This window comes from Pieris brassicae, chromosome 8, assembly GCF_905147105.1.
Source record: "Pieris brassicae chromosome 8, ilPieBrab1.1, whole genome shotgun sequence".
NCBI classification, from domain to species: Eukaryota; Metazoa; Arthropoda; class Insecta; order Lepidoptera; family Pieridae; genus Pieris; species Pieris brassicae.
The window spans coordinates 10,399,914-10,422,167 of record NC_059672.1 but is presented as its reverse complement, the minus strand read 5'-3'; the positions used below and the strand labels follow the sequence as shown (position 1 = coordinate 10,422,167).

The following is a 22,254-nucleotide window of genomic DNA, read 5'->3' as shown; positions in this document are numbered from 1 at the left end:
ATTAGATTTTCTTCTGTATTTGGTTGGCTCCTTGACACATCCAGGTCTGGGTCAAACATTCATGAACTTTTATAGTATCTAGCTGCGACAAGGGCGATACTTTGCCTTCTTAGGTATACCAACAGCTTAGTCTTTAAGATACCAATTAACAGTATTTATAAAAATCTGAGCGATTTCACCGACAGTAAAAGTTTGAAATATGTCAAAGTCAAATTAAACTCGGACAGTTGTTTTAACCCAACAAAACAGGAAGGAAACAAGATGGCGGTTGTTTATGACCCGTTGTTTTTTGGTGAATTGTGATTACTTGCAAGTGAAATAAAACGGATGAGATTGAGAACATCGTAATACGATTTTATCCTTCCAAATTAAAAAAAATCTTTAGCGGTTCAATTGAGAGAATTTCAACGATTAAATAGTGATTTTTCTATTATTTTCCATTATAGTAGACTTTTTTATTTGTAACAAACTCAAAATAACTAATATTCATATAGGTAAACATGTACACTTATAAACGTCAACAGATTTTTTTAAACAAATATATAGATATATATTGATTCTAAATTAACATTTACTACTAGTCCAATAGGCAAAGGCGTAGAGCGGGGAAGAAGAACTGGCAAGAAATTCTCCGCCAATCTATTTATTCGCCAAGTTTTAAGTCATACAAATCGTTTGAACTGGAGCCAATAAATCCCAAGGATTATGATCATATAAATATTCGTTTATAAAAAGAAACTTATTAAAATCATTAATAACCAGTGATGCTTAGACCAAAAGTTGCACGTATTTGGTTCGAGACCCCTCACACAATCCCTGTTATTCTCAGAATAGATGAGATGAGGAACTGGATAAGGAATACCCAAAACCTGGAGAACTTCCTACAATAACGCGTTAGAGAGGCTCCAGGGCCCCTGTCGCATTCTAGAGGGGATGTCAAAACTGGTGACCGGTCACAGATGTTATTATTTTGATGTTATGTTGTTCTTTTCTATTTATTCAACTCTATGAAAAAAATGCTCAATTTATCACGAACTTCTAACCTTTTGACGTTACCAATATCAAATGATACAGACGTGAGGACAAAGGGTAAATCTAATTTATATTTCTCCACTGGTTTCAGAGATAGATCACGTTGTACGTGCGTTTTTGTATTCTGAATATAAGATAATTAAAAATATACAATGCTCACAATTTTTTCGTATTAGGAAATATATAGATTAAAGGACGTAGGTGTTGATGTGTCATTAACAGGTGAAGCATACACAGTAGTATATTACTCATACAGTCCTGGTAGTTTTTTTCATATAAACTGGAAACACATACAATTGTTATATTTAAATATAGCAAATAACTATGGAAATATATGTAGACAAGGCTGTAATGAATTTATCAGATGAATATGGGATTATCAAAGTCCAATATAAAAAAATATATTTTTGTTTTGTTAGATGACGTAGTGACGTCATAGAGTTAATAATTATTGTCTCAAATCATTCGTTAGAAAATACGCTCATCAAATGGGTGGGTGGGCTCATCAAAAAGCCTTTCTGTATAAATTGAATTACGAAAACAAAAAGTTTTCAATTTAAATTTTTACAGATAAGTATATTTGGGGCAATAAAAATAAAAATGAATCAGTAGCGCTACAACCTTTTTAGGTATGGGCCTCCGTCCTGCGATTATTCTGTATATGTTTCATGATCATTTGCTAATCTAATAGGCGAGCCCTGTGCCTGACACGCTGTAAACTATTTGGGTCTAAGGCAAGCCGGTTTCCTCACGATGTTTTCCTTCTACGTTCGAGCTAATATTAAATGCGCACATAGAAAGAATCACCATTAGCCGGGGATCAAACCTACAGGAATGAGAGTCACACACTGAAGTCACTAGGCCCACACTGCGCTATTTGGAACAATTAGAAATACAAAATTAAAATAGTGATCAATTGTCGGTATGTTTGTAAGTTCACGGATATAATTAGTAATATGTACGTTGTATTATCGATGGTAATTAACTGAAATTAATTTAATTACATCGAATAGTCGATTTCCAAAAATGTATACAATATTATACTTTGAAATACACACTTCAACTTCGCACGGCCGTCTCAGGCAAACCTGGCGCACTACAGTTGCAGATAAAGCAAAGGTATAGGATAGAGAGCCTGGTCAAATACGAGGCTCTAGACCGAACGCATTGGTGACTCACTGTGGACGCCATTTGTCCTACCTGGGAGTTATAGGGGATTAAGTCAAGTAAGACTTTGAAATACGTGAATATTATTGAATTTTTAGATTTATGTTATGAAGCTAAACACTGTTTCAATCTGTTGCAAACAACAGTTTGAATCGAAACATTGCTTTGTTTTACCAAGTGCATTTTAAATAAACACGAGTAGATGGACCTCAGTTAAAACTATTGCTTTTGTTCTATCTTTTCAAATTAAAGAGCACATAAGGCAGTCTTTATTCTCAGATTTCAAAGTACGCTTTCCGGTTTCCACAGTGTTCCTAGCAGAAAGAAAGACCTCGTGTTTAAAATAACGAATTTAAACTAGAAAAAAATAAATTTAGTTACAATAAATGGAGCCATGTTGTCTATAACAAGGGCAAACTGTTACAGTGCCACATACTTTTCTTGGCTGGTAAAAATGTCGCTGTGATGGATATTAGTATTGCCAGTAAATAAAAATTAACCATTATAAGGGGAATAATTGGAAGTGATGCAAGCTAACTTAATATTTTATTGAATTAATCAAAAATGTATACGAGTATCTAGAAAATATAGTTCTAGGCTTAAATAAATGTGACATAAACTTAGGAACAACTGATATGATACGTTTTGTTACCTGTATTTTTAATAATATTATATTTTTATATATCAGTTACCAGAACCGTTAGATAATTCAAACATTGCCATTGTAATTAATAGTGCAAGGAATAAAATAAATACATTTTAGTTATATTTTTATTAGATGTTAGTAGATAGTAAAATTATTTATTGTACGCACCAAGAAATTTCAAAATGGCGGCGGTAGTACCAGTTTTAACCGCCGGCCAAGAAAAGTATATGGCACTGAACTTGAGATTCCTGATGTATTATGTCAATATTCAACCAAACTAATGAAGAAAAAATATATTATTATGACAAATAGATATATAGAACATTGTAATCTATAAGACAATTATTTTTAATTAATCCAAAGCTATGTAAAACGAGTGTTAATTATTTTATGTACTTGGTAAGGTTGTATTTATTTATAAATTACAAAATAAAGAGTCTTGTTACTAGGGAGCGGTTTTGTATCTAGTAATCGGTTATATTATAAATTTTTTGGTTAACTTTAATAGTTAAATATTTCGTACTTGTTTTTAAATTAACACGACAATAAATCACAGCCCGCAACGCACTTGCGAGCCTCCTGGCAATACGAGTGATTTTCCAAACAAAGGATTCCACTGTGACGCTAGTTACTTGTGCTAAATTTCAAACGAAGACATTACAAGGACCAGACGCAATCTGATCTGAGTAATTATTTATCTGCCACGCATACTGTCACATTATTAACACTAGCTAATAAACATGCTATGTATGATTGTTTTCAAGCAGATGGAAAATTCCAGCAATTCCTATTTTGTGCTAAAAACTGAACCAATTCTCGGGCCTCGTTTGTCTGTAAGGTAAACTAAATTTTTGTTTTTAGTTTCACCAATAGTGTGATTTACATTAAATGTTAGCTTAGCTTACCAAAATACAAGTAAGCAACAAGCTTACAATATGTTGCCGGAAAGGCCGGCATGTACTCGCGAGCCCTCTGGCATTGAGTGTCCATGGGCGGCGGTATTACTTAATATCAGATGAGCCTCCTGCCCGTTTGCCTGTTCTATAAAAAGAACAAAATCTTTGAGCTGTGGGCGGAAAATTAATATATAAAGACATAATCAACACAAGAAGACAATCAACTTTGGGTCTTCCAAGAAAACAACAACCATCAGGCATAGAGATTCTATGGAGGTCTGTTCCATTAAAAACAAAATTCTTTACATAGCTTTTATCCGTTCAAAAAGTGTTTTTCTTAAAATTCTTTGATTCTGTCTTTCGCCTATTCATACAAATTTAATATCAATAAAATCATTTGAATATAGATTTTTTCACGTTATTTGTTAAACATGTATAATATATAACAATTAAGAAATTTGTATTGTAACAATTTAAAATTAAGAACTTTTGTCCATATAACAAGCTACAAAGATGCAAATATAGGTATAGGTAAGGTAGAATGCATCAAATACTATCTTAAATAATATCCTTACGCCTTTATCCTTCTGTGTAACATGATTAGCTTATCCAATTTAAGTAACAATAGTATAGCACGTTATATGTCACGTTTGACTACAATACAATTTAACAAATGCTTTCATTAAAAGTCCGTAATAGAATTTTTTTAGTGGCTCTGGAAAAAACCTATATAATAACTTAACCATACTTCACTATATATATTATACCTTCAAAAGTACTTAAGTAGGAATGAGCGTACATAATAGGAGCAATAGAAACGTGGAGCAACAAAGTATTGCCCAAGGTCCAATAATTGAAAAAGAAGAAGACAATTAAGAACGTGGATAAACCAGATTTAGCATGCAGAGAGTGGCACAAAGCAGGCCGGATTTGTAGGCCTCAATTATTATTTTCTTTATTAGTATTTCTTTTGTTTCTTAATTCAGTTGTTTTAATTTCTTTTATAACCGACTTGTTATCGACCTCTAAGTTTTTATTAATGTATTCGTTGCTATAAATAAATTATAATCACGATAGAAATTAAACAGCACGAAACCAATACTAATTTGAATAGTTGCTTTACTTAGCTTAGCTATTCGAGAAGGAAGAAGGAATTATAGTTATGCAAAATGCTTCTTGGTTATTAAATCATGACGATGTTAATATGAAAATTACGCAAATATTCATTGCATTAGTTAAGTCACTTTTAACCGGTTTGAAACAAATATTTTTTTTATTAACTTAACTTAATTGAGATAGAGTAAAAAGTGTTAAAGAAATTAGAGCAGAAATGGGCCACCAACTTGAAAATGCCTGAATCGGTTTGAATTTCCTATTCATTTAATACAATTTAAACTTACCAATTAATTCTTATATAGATTAAGGATTAGAAAAGATTAGTAAAGAGGATTAGGTTTTCCACAAAATCATCCGAAGACAGCTTTAAGGACTTTAGTTGTGACTAGGGAAATGTCAAATAACGTCAATTTCCATTACATTTATATTATTATTCTAAAGTCATTTATTATGATTTCACTACCTTACTACAGATATAACATCTACATAAAACTATTAACTCTACATTCAAAATTATTCTTCTAGGTTATCAATGAGTAAAACATAATTTAACAGTATCCATTTTAATAAGTGATAAAATATACAACTTTGACTACTTTTCAGAGTTAAGATACTTCAAATCTTGACTAAAAGTATACAGTATAGCCAGTTAATAAAAAAATATAAAAAAAACGAAACTGGTACTCAGGCATTGGTGGCTAAGTTTGACTCCAATTTCCAGGTAAAAAATTGTTTCCAGTCAATAATTGCTTTAAATCATTTAAGAAATAGAGACTGAATTGGTCTTTGTTCAAATAATTAAATTTAGTTTTGTGCGAGAGAAATTACTTAGTATTAATTTTCCGCCCTTTATGTAATTAGGTATACAAATACTGTGTTATGAATTTTTTTTGAACAGGGGCCAGACTGGTAGGAGGCTCACCTGATGTTAAGTGATACCGCCACCCATGGACACTGACTGGCAGCGGTCTTGCAAGTGCCTTCCCAGCTTTAAGAATTGCTCTTTTCTTGCAGAAGGGTCGAATTGGTTTGGAAATACTTCAGTGGTTATCACTTTAGTTAACTTAAATAAAAAAATTTCTTTAACCGCAATTAATACTCGCCATCGTGAAATGTCTTATATAAATAACGCTTCTTGTGTTCCTATCAAGCAGATGCAATCATTATTAATGAATGATGTAATAGGTGAACAAGACCGATAAAGATCTGTGGTTCCTCTGAATTATGTAGATGACATTATTGAAAATAATTGTTTCTTTCTCGATCATACAAAACATTGCAAAATAAATTAGGAGTGATAACAGAATGTCTTTCAAAAAATATAATACGTAACAATTATTAACAATCTTTAATTTCAGTCAAACTTTCCGTCAAGTAGAACACAAGGAAGTCTTTGAATATACATATATATATAAAGATATTTCTCACAAACTTCGTCAATAATGCTTTAATACATATTGTGAATTATTTTATGCATTGTTACATTCATTTGAATATCAAGTAATACAAGATATACTGGATTGATACAATACAATCCATGTTATTATGAATGCAAAAGTATCTATTTCTATGCGACTGTTTATCTTTACAATTCAATATTGAAACTTCGTTACGTAAAACAAAAAGTTTCTATTACCGTGTCAGGTATTGACTAACTGTTGTTGATTGTGCCCGTTCGTTTTTTACCTTGGTAATTGCTGACAACCGGTAGATCGGGTATAAACAACAGAGCAGTATGGGCCTAATGGCTTCAGCGTTCTCTCATCCCTGAGTTTGTTGATTCTATCCCTGGCTGGACCAATGGACTGTATTATATTCACTAAATAAATTCAAAGCCCTCGTTAAACGTAAATTAATCAATAAAGCTTTTAATAAATTTGACGAATATTTAAATGATCCTTCCTTGGGATTGATTGAAACAATTTGTATGACTCAAACCTTAGCGATTAAAAAGAGTGGCGGAAAGTTTCTTGCCAGTTCTTCTTGCCCGCTCTACGACCTTGAATTGAGAACTGGTAGTAAATTTAAATTTACGATTAATTTAACTTCTTTTCTGACGTTCGTAAGTGTACTTATTTACCTATATGAATAAAGTTATTTTGAGTTTGTGTTATTTTTTACACACTAACGGTGAAGGAAAACTTTGCGAGGATACCGACTTACATTAGACCCAAAAAGTCGACCGCGTGTGTCAGGCACAGGAGGCTTACTTGACTATTAGATTGACAAATGATCATGAAACAGATACAGAAATCTGAGGCCCAGACCTATAAAGGTTGTAACGCTACAGTTTTTTTTTAAACAACAGAGCACGACTCAGATACTTAGCGGGTAGTATAACTTTCGCATGTCAAATCCAACGCGTTTTTAACTGCTACTTTAAAACTTTATTGCAAAGGATAGCAATTAAACTGATGCGTAATGACAGAACGCCATTTAACCTGTTTCCGTAAATTCGTATTATTTAAATTTAATATTTATATAGCTGTTACTTATACACGTACACATAATACACAATGAGGTAATGTGGCATAATACGAATGAGAGGACGATGTGAATAAAGGTAGCGGGTCCAAAGTGGATTCGAACCGCTAGAGAACGCCACAATTGGAAAAAAACAGAGGATTTATATTGGATACCTAAGGAAATCTAAGGAAAGCTGTACTTTTTTATTTAATGTATTTTTGGCACGTAACCTAAACAGATTTAAAACCTTTTTATTTCTATTTAATTTTTATACAATACAACATTTACTATGGAAGTCTCTAACTGCCAAAGGCAGCGTTATCTCTAATCACCAAAGAACTATTACTAAATCAAGAAATAAAAAGAATTAATCTAAATATTAAATTATTCAAAAGAAGTGACTGTTGTCTAGGTTAATTAAATATTTGAAGAATTCTATAAACGATTCTTTAATTTAAAATTAATTATCAATTAAATAAGTCAATATTTCTTGTCAAACATTATATCTGGTCCTGATTCTGATAGGCTTAATTTTATAACAAAAGACGTCTGACGCGCATAAGGAGTCATTGTCTTCTCTCATTCGTTTGCAAAAATAATTGAGAACTGCCAAACGTAGTTTGGGCCCATGTAACCATAGACTTACTAAGTTAATTAAATGTTACTAAGGAGACCACTTCATTACTGTTTGAACCAGGACAATCGCTATTAGAATGCCGCTTGGTACTCAAAACAACAATTAGCATTATGTATGACACATCATAGACAGAGAGACAGACGAGTCTATGAATCACAAAATAATAAAAACGTCATTCGAAGTTTGGGTTCGAATTTTAAATAAGAATTTTTTCCATAAAACAAAAGACATTTGAAAGAAGTCTTCTACCTCATAAATACGCTAATAGCTAAATTGATAAAAAACAAAATCTTTAACGCAGACCAGTGTTACATTAAGAATCTCGTTTCAAGCAGTTTTATAAAAAGGTGAAAGTTATGTCGAATTGCGCGAGCCATCGTCATGTCAAAGTATGACTGAACCCCTTAGGTATAAAAAGTCCTGCAAGGCACTCGCTAACCCTCTGGCATAGTGCGTAGACGACGGTATCAGAACATCAGGGAAGCCTACAGCCCCTTTCCCCCCTGTTCTATAAAATGTGTAGAACCTGAGACCCTTCCTTAGTGATTAATATTTAGACATTTATAGATTTATTTGGCTGCTTTATCAAGCATATATGGGATATCGTTACATAAATATTATAAAGTTTATATCTGTCTTTGTCATTTTGTACAGTTTTTGCGTAGATTAAATTGCCTAAAATATATGTATCGTTGTAAAATAGGTCGCTAATACACGAAATCCATGCGCGTGAAGATGTGTTTGGAAGTAGTTTTCAATTGTTAAAGGTTTATTAAACACGTGCATGTAATGACTGCTAGGATTTATACACGATAAGTCGTAATGAGGTCTAATTTACTTTGTTTTAGACTAAATAAGATTAGCGTCCTTTTGACCTTTGAACTGTGATAATTATAATGTAAATACACAAGTTTGTACTAGATTTTTATTGGAATAGTGGCTCGTTCCGCTATCGTATACGAGCCGAATTACTTATTATTCGGAAGAGGTTTGATACGATTTTACTAATAAAATTACCTTCCTATGACTTGATTAATTACGTTTTGGTTGTATCAAATTTTCACAGTAAATTTTTATTTATAATCGAAAGTATGATTAATGAATAACATTATTATTTATTAATTAAATACACACATTAGAAACAATTCAATGTATTGACTATACTAAAATTGTAATGAAAACAATGTACAAATCTACATTCTCAAAACATTCTCCGTGTAAAGAATTCTAGCTAAACCTGTACGTTTATAAAACAGCACTGAAACAAGTGTATTTACGTTTTGCCATAAAAAGAAAATAAAACGAAGCGAGCCGAGCATATGTGATTTTTTACGATAATAATATTTCATTTATGATGATTTTTTTATCCGTAACAATATACTTATAAAGATATTAATAGAAATTGCTTCGCCACGGTTTACGCTGTATTAGGTATCAAGAAGTAATCAGTATCTTTCGACACCATTAAGATTTAGAATTTATTAAAAATTACTTACCGAGAACAGGGCCGACGATTAACATATACGCGAACATTATTAGGATTATTTGAAGACGTCGAAAACCTTCTCGAGGCTGGAACGCTACGTGCACCGTTGCTACCAGGTCTTTCACAGAAAACGACACTGACTCCTTATTATCGGTTTCAACTGTCTTTTTTGTTTTTTCTTTGAGCCTTAACAAGATATACACGAATCCTGTCAAGTAAAAAAAGCACGCAACCGTAAACACACCGTAGTAGCCGAATCTTTTTGTCATAATACCACTAAGGGCAAGACCGATCGGTCTGCTTAGAGTCAAAATTGCCGTTATAATCCCTAAACGAAAAGTCCTTTCGGATTCACTAGTAATGTCTGTTATATAGCTGTACACTGCCATTGTCATGGCAACTCGGCCACCGGCCAGAGCTGGTGGGAGACCTTCGATAACAGCTGTTTCATTTACTCCAACTTGGCGAAAAAACATAGTGCTCAGTATGATTCCAATTATCGATATTAACTTCCCAAGTATAGGTAAAACCATGAACGTCTTTCGGTTTCCAGTGCGATCGCTCCAGGCCCCCACGAATAAGGCTAGAATTCCGGGCAAGGCTGTTTGTAGAGGGAAACTCCACGCTGTCATACTGGCTACCATTTTCTGGACGTTTTGCTCCTGCTCTGTGAGGTTGCTGGTGCGCCCTTGCATGATGTTGATGCATGTTCTTTCGTCGTAGCTCAGATTGACGAGACATGATTTCTCCAAGCAGAGATTCTGCACAGCCAGCCCGGCAAGCACGCTTGGAAGTATATAACATACCACGTACGGTTCAACGGTGACTTTGGATCGAAACGACCACGAATTTTTGATAATCTGCTTGATTCTTCTACTGAGTTTTCCCTCTCGCTTTTTTATCTCGCTACTGAATGATTTAGTACACTTGCAAGTGTCGACATTCACAACTTTTTCACCGGGCACTTCGACCCGCAACGTCATTTTCGAAATGAATAACTATAATGTTCATTTGTTTTCTAGCATAATTTGCGAAAAAATATTTGAGAGAAATAATATTTTTCAATATTTTTTATAATTCAGTTTATGTATTGGTTAATAAATATTTCGTAAACTGATTAGCGGCGCGTGCGATTGACGACTTGTTTAGTGTTTTGTAACACCGCGAGTGTCGTGGCCGAGTTCCGATCGGCTACTACCTATCAGCTGAGTGCTGTTACTGTTTAATTTGTACTTTATCTTGTTATCACATGGCCATATTATTAGCTGCAACTTCTAGGCCCAAGCTTCATCTAGCGTTAGCCATGCGATATTGCTCTTTCCCACAAGCGGCGGCCTTGACGTACTATATGAAAAAAATTATGAACTTTTCTTTTGCTAATAAACGCCAACACGTAGAAATACGTTCTAATTTTTCCCCATAAACTCGGTCAAGAAGAAAATTGCGTAATGTTCTTTTTATTAGTGGTAATATAGTGATTGGGACCGCAGTCCAAAAAGCAATTTTGATTTCAAGGTTTGTAATTAATTTTGCTCATTTGAAATTATTTTTTATGCACTTGTAATGAGAACACAAGACTAACACGAACGATACAACAGTATTTTTCCTATTATATTTTATACGCTATAGAAGATACATCAATACAATTATCAAATTAAATAGTTAGGAAAAGAAAACGCCTTATAAAAATTATGCCTCTCAAGACGGACGTAATAAAATTTGCTCGTTGTTTTATATATTAGGTCCTTACATATGAAATTGGCGTTTTGTATGAGAGGAACAAAAAGTCGAATATTTTTAAATATAATATATTTAATTAATCAAAGTATGAAAGAAAGTTTTCTATGCACTTTTGCCATCTCATAGGTAGTTCATTGATCCCTTTACTAAAAAAAAACCAGTCAGACAGGAATCAATAAAATCTGTGAAGGCGATTTGGACTGCCTCATCAGAGTTAAATTTTTTCCCTTGCAAGAAGTTGTCCAAATTTCGAAAAAAATGGTAATCTGCTGGAGCAAGGTCCGGGGAGTACGGAGGATGTCTTAGACATTCCAATTGAAGCTCTTCTAATTTGGTAGCCGTCTGTTGTGCAGTGTGTGGTCTAGCGTTGTCGTGAAGTAGCAGTGGCATGGAGCGATTGACCAGCCTAGATTGTTTAGCCGCTAGCTTTTCCATCATACTTTGCGATTGCTGACTTTTTGACATTTGAGAAAACTGCAATGAACAATACCGGCACTAGTCCACCAAACGCTCACAAGTAACTTTTTTGGGGTTAATTTTCGCTTGGAGCAAGATTTAGCTGGCTAGCCAGGATCCAACCATTGCGCTGAGCGCTTCCCATTATCGTAAAGAATCCATTTTTGATCACAGGTAATGATTCGGTTTAAAATACCTTTATTATTGTGCCGGTTCAGTAATGTAACGCAGCAATTCGTGAGGTACCCACCTTTCAAGCTTTTTAATCTTCCCAATTTGCTTCAAGTGAATTAAAACAGTTTTATCACTAACACCGCAGCCTGCAGCTAACTCGGACGTGGTTTGCGATGGATCCGCTTCCACAATAGCCTTCAATACTTCATTATCAACTTGGGTCTCAGGCCGTCCACGGGGCTTGTTATGCAGGTCGAAATCTCCAGAACGAAAACGTTGGAACCAAAAACGAACTGTGTTTTCTTTTGCAACATGACCGCCATACACATCATTCACCCTTCGAGTCGTTTCCGCAGAACTAGTGCCACGGCGGAACTTGTGTACTCGTAAATAATGCGATACTTTAAGTTGTCCATTTTGTAAAATGAGTGATGCAAACAGAAAAAAACAAATGAATGACGATCATCGAAGCACAAATACATGAGTAAATAGCTGTATAAATTTGAATTGGAAATTCCTAACCAAAGAGGAGGTATTTGAGGTCAAAGTGGCCAGTACGACAAAACGCCAATTTCATATGTAAGGACCTAATATATGAATATATTTAAGAAGACGGTTTTGCAGTGCCACATACTTTTCTTGGCCGGTAAGAACACTGCCATGGACAGTAGTATTGCCAGGGAATTTGAAGTCATGCAGCGTAACTTAACTGAATTGTCTTAATAAAACAAAGTATAGTTGTTAGTAGAGCAGTGTTGGCCTGGTGGCTTCAGCGTGCGACTCTCATTCCTGAGGTCGATCCCCAACTGTGCACCAATGGTTTTTTTCTATGTGCGCATTTAATATTAGCTCGAACGGCCTACCTACTAACTATTCGATTAATCAATTATCATGAAACTGATACAGTAATCTGAGGCCCAGACCTAAGAAGGTTGTTGTATATTGTAAGATACCTAGCCGTTAGATAAATAAAACTTTGCCATTATAATTAAAAATGCAAGGAATAAAGTAAATTTTTGTTGGATTTTTATTAGATGTTGGTAGATTTTTTCAAAGATTTTACAATGTTAGTTTAACGTTTCAAAATGGCGAACTTAGTACAAATTTCAGCCGCCGGCCAAGAATATTACGTGGCACTGTTTAGTTACAATGATTGAGGTTCGCCAAATACAGTTCAAAATCCCTTTTGTTCCTTTAAATTTGTCTGAATGAATGTAACGTCATCAGCAATGCATCCAAAATCTATGTTTCTGGTAAAATTACAAATATACAAAATGTAATCCATGGTAGCTTATAACAACAATTGTACAAAAAGAATACAAAATACACTTCCAAAAGAAAAGAGAGAGATAGAAGGAAAACAATTACCTAGATTAATAAATATAAGTTATATTTATTCCTAAATAAATGGAGCAAAATTGTAACAATATGGCAAGCAAGAGGCCATGAAAGAAACAGAGGTAAGCCAATGAAATCACGGAAATGGCTGGAAAGACTATGTCCTGGACGTTGATGATGTTCTATAAAGAAAAATGGAGGACAATGGGGGAGGCCTTTGCCAGTAAGCACACAGAATCGGTTATTGTAGATAAGAAAAACAATAGTTTTTTTTTTGTATTTCTGATCTAAATAAATAAAATATTAAAATATAATTGTCCAATCGTGCGTCGGACGCGCTAGTATTGGCTAATGAAGTTTTATTTAAAAGTACATCTGATTTACAATAATATTTCAAGGCTTTAATTTAAACTTTACAGTCACTTAAGAATAGCATGGTTTTTTGCTAGCTAAGTTCTTAGTAGAACCCACTTTGGATAAACAATTGACTGACGGAATTCAAAGTGTTTTGTTATAGACGTGTTATATTTCAATGACGTGTTCCTTAAATTGAAACATTATTAAAAACCTTTAACATTGTCTTAAAAAACATTTTATTTGCAAATTGATAGAAAATCAAATATTTTGCTAGTGTATAGAAAGCATACAACCCAAATACAATGCAGTAACAGGTAAAAATTCTGAATTCTGTATGGACCATGGCCATCTAAGCCGAATTGTTTGACATTAACAAAATTTGTCTACAGATGTAAGAGCAATGGAGCAATGGTTTTTTTACTGAGAAATATTTTTTACTTTTAGCCATAGGTATTATAGGGAGTAAAAGGTTGGTTACTTATATTATATAGCAGAAAGCTCATGGGCGGATCATGCATTTGTGGGGCTCTGGGAACATCCCACGTAATAGACGCACACGCGAAAAAAAAGCGACGGGGAATTCCCCGTTCCGATCGATAGACGGGCATAGCTCATGGTTTGATAGAACATAGGGACACAATTTTTTTTTAAATTTCCGATACTTTTTAAAATTTAAAATATCACATATTGTTTTTTGTGGGGACGGGACACGGGACCCTGCTCAAAAAGCTCTAAATTATTTTTGTAAGAAATAGTTGGTTTTACAAGAAAGTTAGGTGAAACGTAAAAAGAGGTATTAAATATATAGATGAAAAGGCATCATGGTACAATTAATTAGCAAATTTGCTGATTCTTCTGGGCCTTAGCCTCCTCAAGTAAGTTTCGTCATCGCAAACTATTTCGTGCTTCTTGCGTCCAACTCCGAACGCCTATTGTTTCGACCTCCTTGAAAACTCCATCTCACCAAGAAAGCCTCGTTTACTTCGGGTTTTCTGTTGTCAGATTGTGAGTCTAGTAAGGACGACGGTACTAGGTTCGGTTAACCGTCATTTGGTGTACTTTTTTGCGGAAATTTTCTGATTCAGGAAGTAGAAAAAGCGCAATTTTGGGCAATAATATTCCGTGACTGAGTATTACTTAATCAAAATATAAGTTCAATATGGTACAAAAGGTCTAGGTCACCAGGCAAGTTGTCTACTCGCACACATAGGAATGCACAGATGATTGGGGTTCCGCTGTAAATCACGCACGCATCGATTTCAAAACCAAACGCTGTTTGTATTGCACAATCGCCTTTGAGAATTTTTTGTTCCATTGAATTTAATAGAAGAAGCAATACAATACAGAACCAAGAAACAATACATATTGGAAATCGAAAAACGTTATTATACATTTATAAAAAACCTTACAGCTTACAAAAGAATTTTTAAATCGAAAAGTCATAAAAATAATACGAGGCAGAATGGGTGTAGTGTGTGTGTGTGCGAAAAAGCATGTGTGTTAAAATTGGCTTGGTTGTGACTTTAAATATGTAATAGTGTTTTAAGGAATCCTTTTTTTGGGAATATGATACCGTTGAAAAAATCGTTGTATAGTTCTGGTAGGCGATTAAATAATTAATTTAGTTTTGAAATGTAAGGAAGTAAAGGAACTATGAGCAGACAGGTATTTCTGGTATTTGTAGGAGAGTTATTAAAGATTATATAGCTCAGCAATTGAGGACAATCGACTTTATAATTGAGTACATCTTATGTAATAATATCCAGAAGAACGAACGATAGAAGATAAACAGCAGTAATGTCCCAATTCACTGTACGGGAGCGTTCGTGTACGTGTACGTAACAAATTTGGGGTGGGGGTCCTCTTGTAAAACGTTACGATGCGGGGCTGGGTTTAAATTACGCGTTATTGTTAATAATGAACGTTAGGAATGGTCACGAAACGTTTTACTATTGGATACAGAAAACGTTACGGCGGCGTTTAATCGGGTGGGGGGGGGATGTCTGCTGAAATATGTTTCATTAATATTACAACCTTTGTAGTTAAAGTATTGAGTCAAAACCTTGGACAATAACTTTAGATTTTACTATCAAAACAATTGTAATACTAAATATCTTTATATTTATAGAAACTTTTTTACAATATACGGAACTCTCGATAATACATACTTTGGTGAATTTAGTATTTTAAAGTAACAAACTATGCTTAGTTTAATAAAATGTTAATAGTTCATGGCCATGCTAGTGTAGTGCCACAATAATAATTAACACGTTTAAATTTGTCTAAAGAAAGGAACTATCTCATCCTCCTGCAGATAATTGGATCCGGATGATTGAATCATAAATTTTATCTTCCCAAAAGGCAACTACTAAACACGGTTTAAATGATCATGTATATGAATGTGTGAATAATAATATAATGTCTGATTCTGCAGATGACATTCATTCAAAGGTCATAAGGAAATAAATACCGAATGGGATCTCGACGAAGAAGACGATTTGATATAAACGAATAAATATTATAACATCACCATTCTATACTGCGGTCTCAAGTATAATTAAAAACGAGTTTCGTATCCCCAAAGTAACCGATGATGTCAGTTCTTGCGGGTGTTTACAAATAGACAGACATATGTAAAACATAATATAGCTTAAAAATGTCGATCAAAACAAGTGAATTAGAAATAAGTGAAAATAAGGACAATGAACCGAAAGCCGGTGAAATAACAACAGTTTCTTTCAAGGACAAAGTTAAACAAATTTTCAACAATATAACTGTTGAGCCATATTTATTATGTTACTTACTACCAATGGTAATAACTGGTATAGCAGCGCAAAAGTTTAATATGATCAAAGCGTGCCGTGTGGATCTGGGTTATTCAGAAAGCATTTGTGAAAATGTTGTCAATGGTAACGTATCTGATAACATAACAGCTGAAGCTACGAATGGAGCACAAATATTAGTAGCTGATATGTATGCTTGGGCACAGCCACTGCAGACTGGATTACCAGCTTTTATCATTCTCTTCATTGGAGCTTGGAGTGATAAAACTGGAAACAGGAAGGCTTTGATGATAATACCTATATTAGGAGAAACGATATCTGCATTTGGATTATTTCTTGCTACGTATTTCCTCTTGGAATGGCCTCTTTGGGTCACGGGTTTAATTGAATCACTCCCGTCTGCACTTTCAGGAAGCTTTGCAGTTGCTTTCATGGGATCCACTAGCTATATTGCGGATGTGACGACAGTGGAATCTAGAACATTTAGAATGGGAGTTGTATCACTTATCGTTTCGGTAGGTTTTCCTTTGGGTATTGCTCTTGGTGGTTACTTGACCGAAGTTCTTGGCTTCTTAAGGGTGTTTATAGCGATGACAGTTTTGTTCGCAATTGGATTTATACACACATATTTTCATATCAAAGATGTCAGACGTCAACCACTGCAAGGAACAGTTTGGAGTAAACTTACTCAATTTTTTAATTTTGATATTTTCCTGTCATTTCTGAATTTGTTTCGCGGGAAGAAGCTCCTTCGTGTAATACTACTTATTTGTGCTTACATAGTTATCATTGGGCCAATTTTCGGTAAGTAGTAAACAATTATTAATTAATAATTCATGTAAGATTGTATCGTAAAATACGGTTAAAAGGTAACTACTACTAAAGGTAAATACTTTGTTCGTTAAATACATTGAAAGCCAACTTCTAATCCTTCAATTTATGTATTATCTTCAATTCGCTTTCCCAATTTTTACTGCTACATCTTTTTCAACATCGAATTCACTAACATTAATAAACCCTACGTTATTACAGATAAATATAAAACAAAGACCTCCACCGAGTATAAAGTTAAAAATAAAACTTTTATTTTCCATAATAATTATGGATTTCCATGCAATTATTGCACCATTCATCTTCAATAATTTTGTTAATAAATCAACAATACGTTTTTATTTATTTATTAATTAACTTTAAAAAATAACACAAACTTAGTTACAAAATTTTAGTTATAATCACCAATATATAAAATAAAAATAATATTATGTTTCGAGTTGAAGGGAACACAAACCAGATGGTCCAATTAAATAGTAGATTCAATATATCTGCCCCATGCGTCATTGAGTCAGTGAAAGTAGTTTTTTTACATTTCTTTAGCTAATTCCCTGACTATATTTTTGTCGGAGGTATTCGTAACATATGTATATAATTTCTTTTCACCAATGTTTTATGTATGTAATACTTACGGCCAATTTTAAAAAGATGTCTCCTAATTTTTAGTTTTATATTTTTTTTAAAGCTCATCTTTGTAGCATTGCCATAATTTCTTTCGAACAGATTGCACGTAAAGGCAACTCTTTTCTTTACTTATAAAAACAGCGCTGGATCGAAGACTGCGCGGCGCACTAGGTATCAAAGACAATCTTTTTAATGATTCAAGCATATAAGGGTCTGTCTAACGAACACAGTTTAAATTTAAACGAGTGTTTCAATACAATTATTTAATTTCAGGTGAAACAACTTTGAAATTTTTATATGCTCTCAAAAAGTTTGGAATGACTAACGCCGGATTCAGTCTATTCACAACATATTCCCAAGTAATAGGAATGGCAGGTAACATTAGTTGATTAATAACAATTATAGGTCCAAACAAACCGTATATTCAGGTTGCAGCTGCACCATTAGTTTGTAAGATATGAAGTATTACCTCGACGTACTTTCCACAATTGAGTTGTTTAAAGTCAGTTTCTTCCGCGGGCCACCACTATGTGGTACCTGCTTCACACTGAAGTATTTCTGAACTATTTTGACTTAGGGCCCTTTAAGAAAAGAGTACTAATCCTTAAAACGCCGGCATCGCTCGCACGCCCTCGGCCATCGTGTGTTCGTTGGCGGCGGTATTACTGAAGATCAGGTGAGCCTCCTGCTCGTTGACCCCTGTTCTATAAAAAAATATGCCTGTTTTATCACGACGTTCTCGTTATCTTACCTATTAATTATGCATATAGAAATAAAAATAGATTGACGTACAGCCTAGATTTTAATGTCTCTCTGGTTTGAGAGTCTCTTAGTCCAACACTATAGAATAAGTATTGTGGCGGCAGCTCAACAGATATTTTCCTCTGATACTAAGAACGAATGCCATAAATGGTTGGCTTGACGTATATTGCAGTGTCTCGAAGTAATTTTGTTGGTTTGTTTTCGATCATCCATTACAAAATAATGCGTAAAATTAAGATGAACGTGTCGTCACAATAATTTGACAGATGATATTGTAATGTAACGCTGTATACAATGTTCTGATTTTGTGTCTGTATCGTGATTTTTTTTTGGTGTCCGTCCATTGTACCACAGAAGGAGTTCGAGAGTATGATCTCAGGGATGAGAGTCGCAGGGCCAAGCCACTAGGCTGACACACTTACACACAAATAGTTTATACCAGGCAGAGGCTAGCCTTTCTCCAGGAACCATCCCGGGGTCCACCGCTAACATGATAATTATTTGATTAATATGAACGTTTTCCACGTGACTAATTCAATACAATTTTACTTACAATCCTCTTTTTTTAGGTAATAGGGAACAAACGGGCAGGAGGCTCAAATGATGTTAAGTGATACCGGCGTCCATGCACTCACATTGCCAGAGTGCTCCCAATGGCGTTGCCTCCTTACCCTATTTCCAAATGGAGTAAAGAAGGGGTTTACTTATTTTTCTCTTATTCTTTTTCACAAAAAAAACTCAAAACCTAAGGAATGTTCCCCCAGAACACGAAATATTTTACTTAATTTATTGTGACACTGCCCTAAAGGTTGTATATATAAATACATTAGACATAAATCAAGCCATTATCGGTCTTCAGATTTCTATATATTTTCAGCCTTCTGTTGCTGGCAAATGTCGTCGAATTTATTGTTCATAAGCTGTCCTAACAATTGCCCCAATAAACGTTGCGTACATACAAAGAAAGTCCACTAGAGCTAATCCAAACGACATTATACAAATCTTTTTTTTTGTTTTAGGCACTACAATTGTTGTTGTTGTCTTCAGCAAATACTTTAAGATGCATGACACACTTCTAGGTGTCATTATATCTATAAGTAAAATATTAGGAAACTTTTTCTTTGCCTTGGCCCCAAACGTTGGATGGTTTTATGTCGCACCTATTATTGATATATTTGGAAACGCCGGAGGGTTAGTCGCCAAATCATTTGGAACTAAAATCGTTGAAGTACACGAAATTGGTAAGTACCTTAAACATCATATTGATCTGCTATAAATTTGTGTTTGTTTAGCTCAACTCAACTCAACCAACTCAAAAAGTGGCCTCGAACAACGCAGAAATTATTGCTTATTACGGCTCAGGTTTGAGCTATAGTGCGATTTATAAATTTTGGTATTTTTATATGTTTATGCATTAAACATAAAAGAAAATTGGTATTTTTAATGTATAATACTTGTATTTCCCACCCCCTTTTTATAAACATATTAGTATTGTAATAATCTTCATATATGAAAACATTTGCTAGTTATATTATAAGATGTATTACGTATTCTATTTTCAAATTCAAATACAATTTATGACTTACTATATTTATTTATGTTTCAGGAAAAATCTGTTCCCTTCTGGCATTTGTGGAAGCAATAAGTCCAGTAATATACTCGCCTCTATTTTCTAAAGTATATTCGAAAACGCTTCATACAGTGCCGGAGGCTTTCTTCTACCTTGGCGGTATTATGACTGTGCCTGGTCTATTCGCATTTTTGTAAGTACCAGTCAAAAAACACTTTCATAGCAGCCTAAAATATTTTTTTAAAGTTTGGTCCCTGTGGCATTATACCTTTAACGTTGGCAGCATTTCCTCACTGTATTGCGATTTCATGTATGTTGCTACGCAATTGTAGGTATAAACCTTGTAAATTATTCTTATCAACTCATTTAAGAAAGTACAATAAAACAAAACAATGTATTTTATACTTAATTACATAAAATAATATTCATAGCAAATTCTGTTAATTACTGTTTTTCGTTAAATTACATCAAGGTTTTTTTGATATATTACCGTCTTATCGATGCCCTGCTTAGTGTTTATGGGCAACAATCATGTAATGGCTGCAAGAAATTATATAGAATTAGAAGATCTAATGGCTGTCATTATATAACATACACACACATACCCAAACACACACATAGTCTAACATTTTCACAATACACGTATTTATTTATTAATAGCAGAAGTTTTGATAGTTGACACAATCATTATGTTATTTGAAAAGTGTAAATCATAAATAATTAATTCACTGCTCATTTAAAAAGTGTAAAAATCGCCATTAAATTCAATTATCGGGTCAACTATTAGAAAATAATGTGTTTTCGTATAACAATAAGCTTAACTATTTTTGTTTCCAGAGCTCTCTATATCTTGCATAAAAGAGATGAAAGAGACGTCGTGAAGAATCCCGAAGCAAAAGAGGAGCACGCGCATGAAAATTCAGTCACAGTTCTATAATCAACGGTAATTCCCTGGAATATTAGTGTGCATATGTTTAATTAACTACGTTAATTTCTATTGTTTAATTTCATAAACTGGAAAACAATATAATAAATCAATGTATAAGTGGCACCCAAATATGGCGCCTATTGAAATATGCCATAGAGTAAAGAAACTTCGGTGATTGGACAATTGACACGTACCATAATAATTACATCAACGATGTTATAATTTAATTATATATTCTACGTTTAATTATGTTTAAATTTTAATTAAATGTTTGTATTTCAAATATCAGTTTGTATTTCAAATATAAATATAAGTTATTTTTGCTAAGTATTTATTAGTGAGAAGGAACATGATATAGGAAATGAAATTGTAAATTCATATCTATGCGAGAAAACATACAGTAAAAACAAGAGAATTTTTTTTTAATGATTAATAACTTAGTTGTAATATTGTTTCGGTTGTGTTTATTTTTAATAAAAAGAATTATTTTTAAAAGGCGTTTCATTTTCAACATTATTATTTAAATTTATAAAGGCGCTATTTTTTATACAGCTTATACACAGTTGACTACCTGCCATATGATGACCACCATAATGAGTTTTAATATGGTAGCCAGAATGCAGTATTTCCTGACTTCTACGATAACACTAATATAATATTAAAACTATATATAAAAGTGTTAATAGTCATCAATAGGATTAACACTGCTCTGATAATTTATCTTTAAACGCCGGACATTGAGAACAACTCTTAGACTCAACTTCCAGCCCAAACTATTACATCAGCTGTAATCGAACCCTATAAAATAAATATTAATTCTCTTAAGTAACTAATTACGTTTATAACTAATTATCATAATGAGTAGGACATTAAATTATGATATTTTATAAGGAACAATGAAATTCAGAATCAAGAATACTAAAATTTTAAACGTTATGTATGAAAATTCTGTTGTGGGACATTTTTGAAATAACATAAAAAATCATAACTTTTGATTCCATAATATAAAATCACTCCTTTTCTGCCAAAATAGTATTCTCGTAATTATTACATAAATAATAACCTTGAAATCAGGTAGTTTTTGTAGCAATTATTTCCAGGTGAGTTGACGCAATGTAATCACTCGTACAAAGGAAGTAATATCATAAAAAGAAGTCAACGATCTTATATCGTCTATTTAATTATTATTCTTTGTCTCGCTAAAACAACCTTGCATAGTCGAAATTGTGATAACAAAAACTCGTT

At 33.5% G+C, this 22,254-nt stretch overlaps 2 protein-coding genes across 3 annotated transcripts in view; one reads left to right on the top strand and one right to left on the bottom strand.

The window, feature by feature from the left end:
* LOC123712870 (proton-coupled folate transporter-like) overlaps positions 1-10,653 on the bottom strand; it is a 29,150-nt gene extending 18,497 nt beyond the window's left edge. The window contains exon 1 of the mRNA XM_045666212.1: positions 9,457-10,653. Coding sequence (XP_045522168.1) covers positions 9,457-10,429 — 973 coding nt within the window. The 5' untranslated portion in view covers positions 10,430-10,653. The remainder of the gene's footprint in view (positions 1-9,456) is intronic.
* A 5,315-nt stretch (positions 10,654-15,968) lies between these two features.
* On the top strand, positions 15,969-21,206 carry LOC123713767 (proton-coupled folate transporter-like). 2 transcript variants are annotated; one of them, XM_045667606.1, is made up of 5 exons: positions 15,969-17,098; positions 18,023-18,124; positions 19,531-19,752; positions 20,118-20,274; positions 20,919-21,206. In XM_045667606.1, exons 1-5 carry the CDS (start codon positions 16,168-16,170, stop codon positions 21,016-21,018), a joined length of 1,512 nt encoding a protein of 503 aa, XP_045523562.1. In that variant the 5' UTR covers positions 15,969-16,167; the 3' UTR covers positions 21,019-21,206. The 2 variants fall into 2 exon arrangements, with proteins under 2 accessions (XP_045523562.1, XP_045523563.1); XM_045667607.1 differs by lacking the exon at positions 15,969-17,098 and having other exon boundaries at positions 17,498-18,124.
* Positions 21,207-22,254: the final 1,048 nt, after the last annotated feature.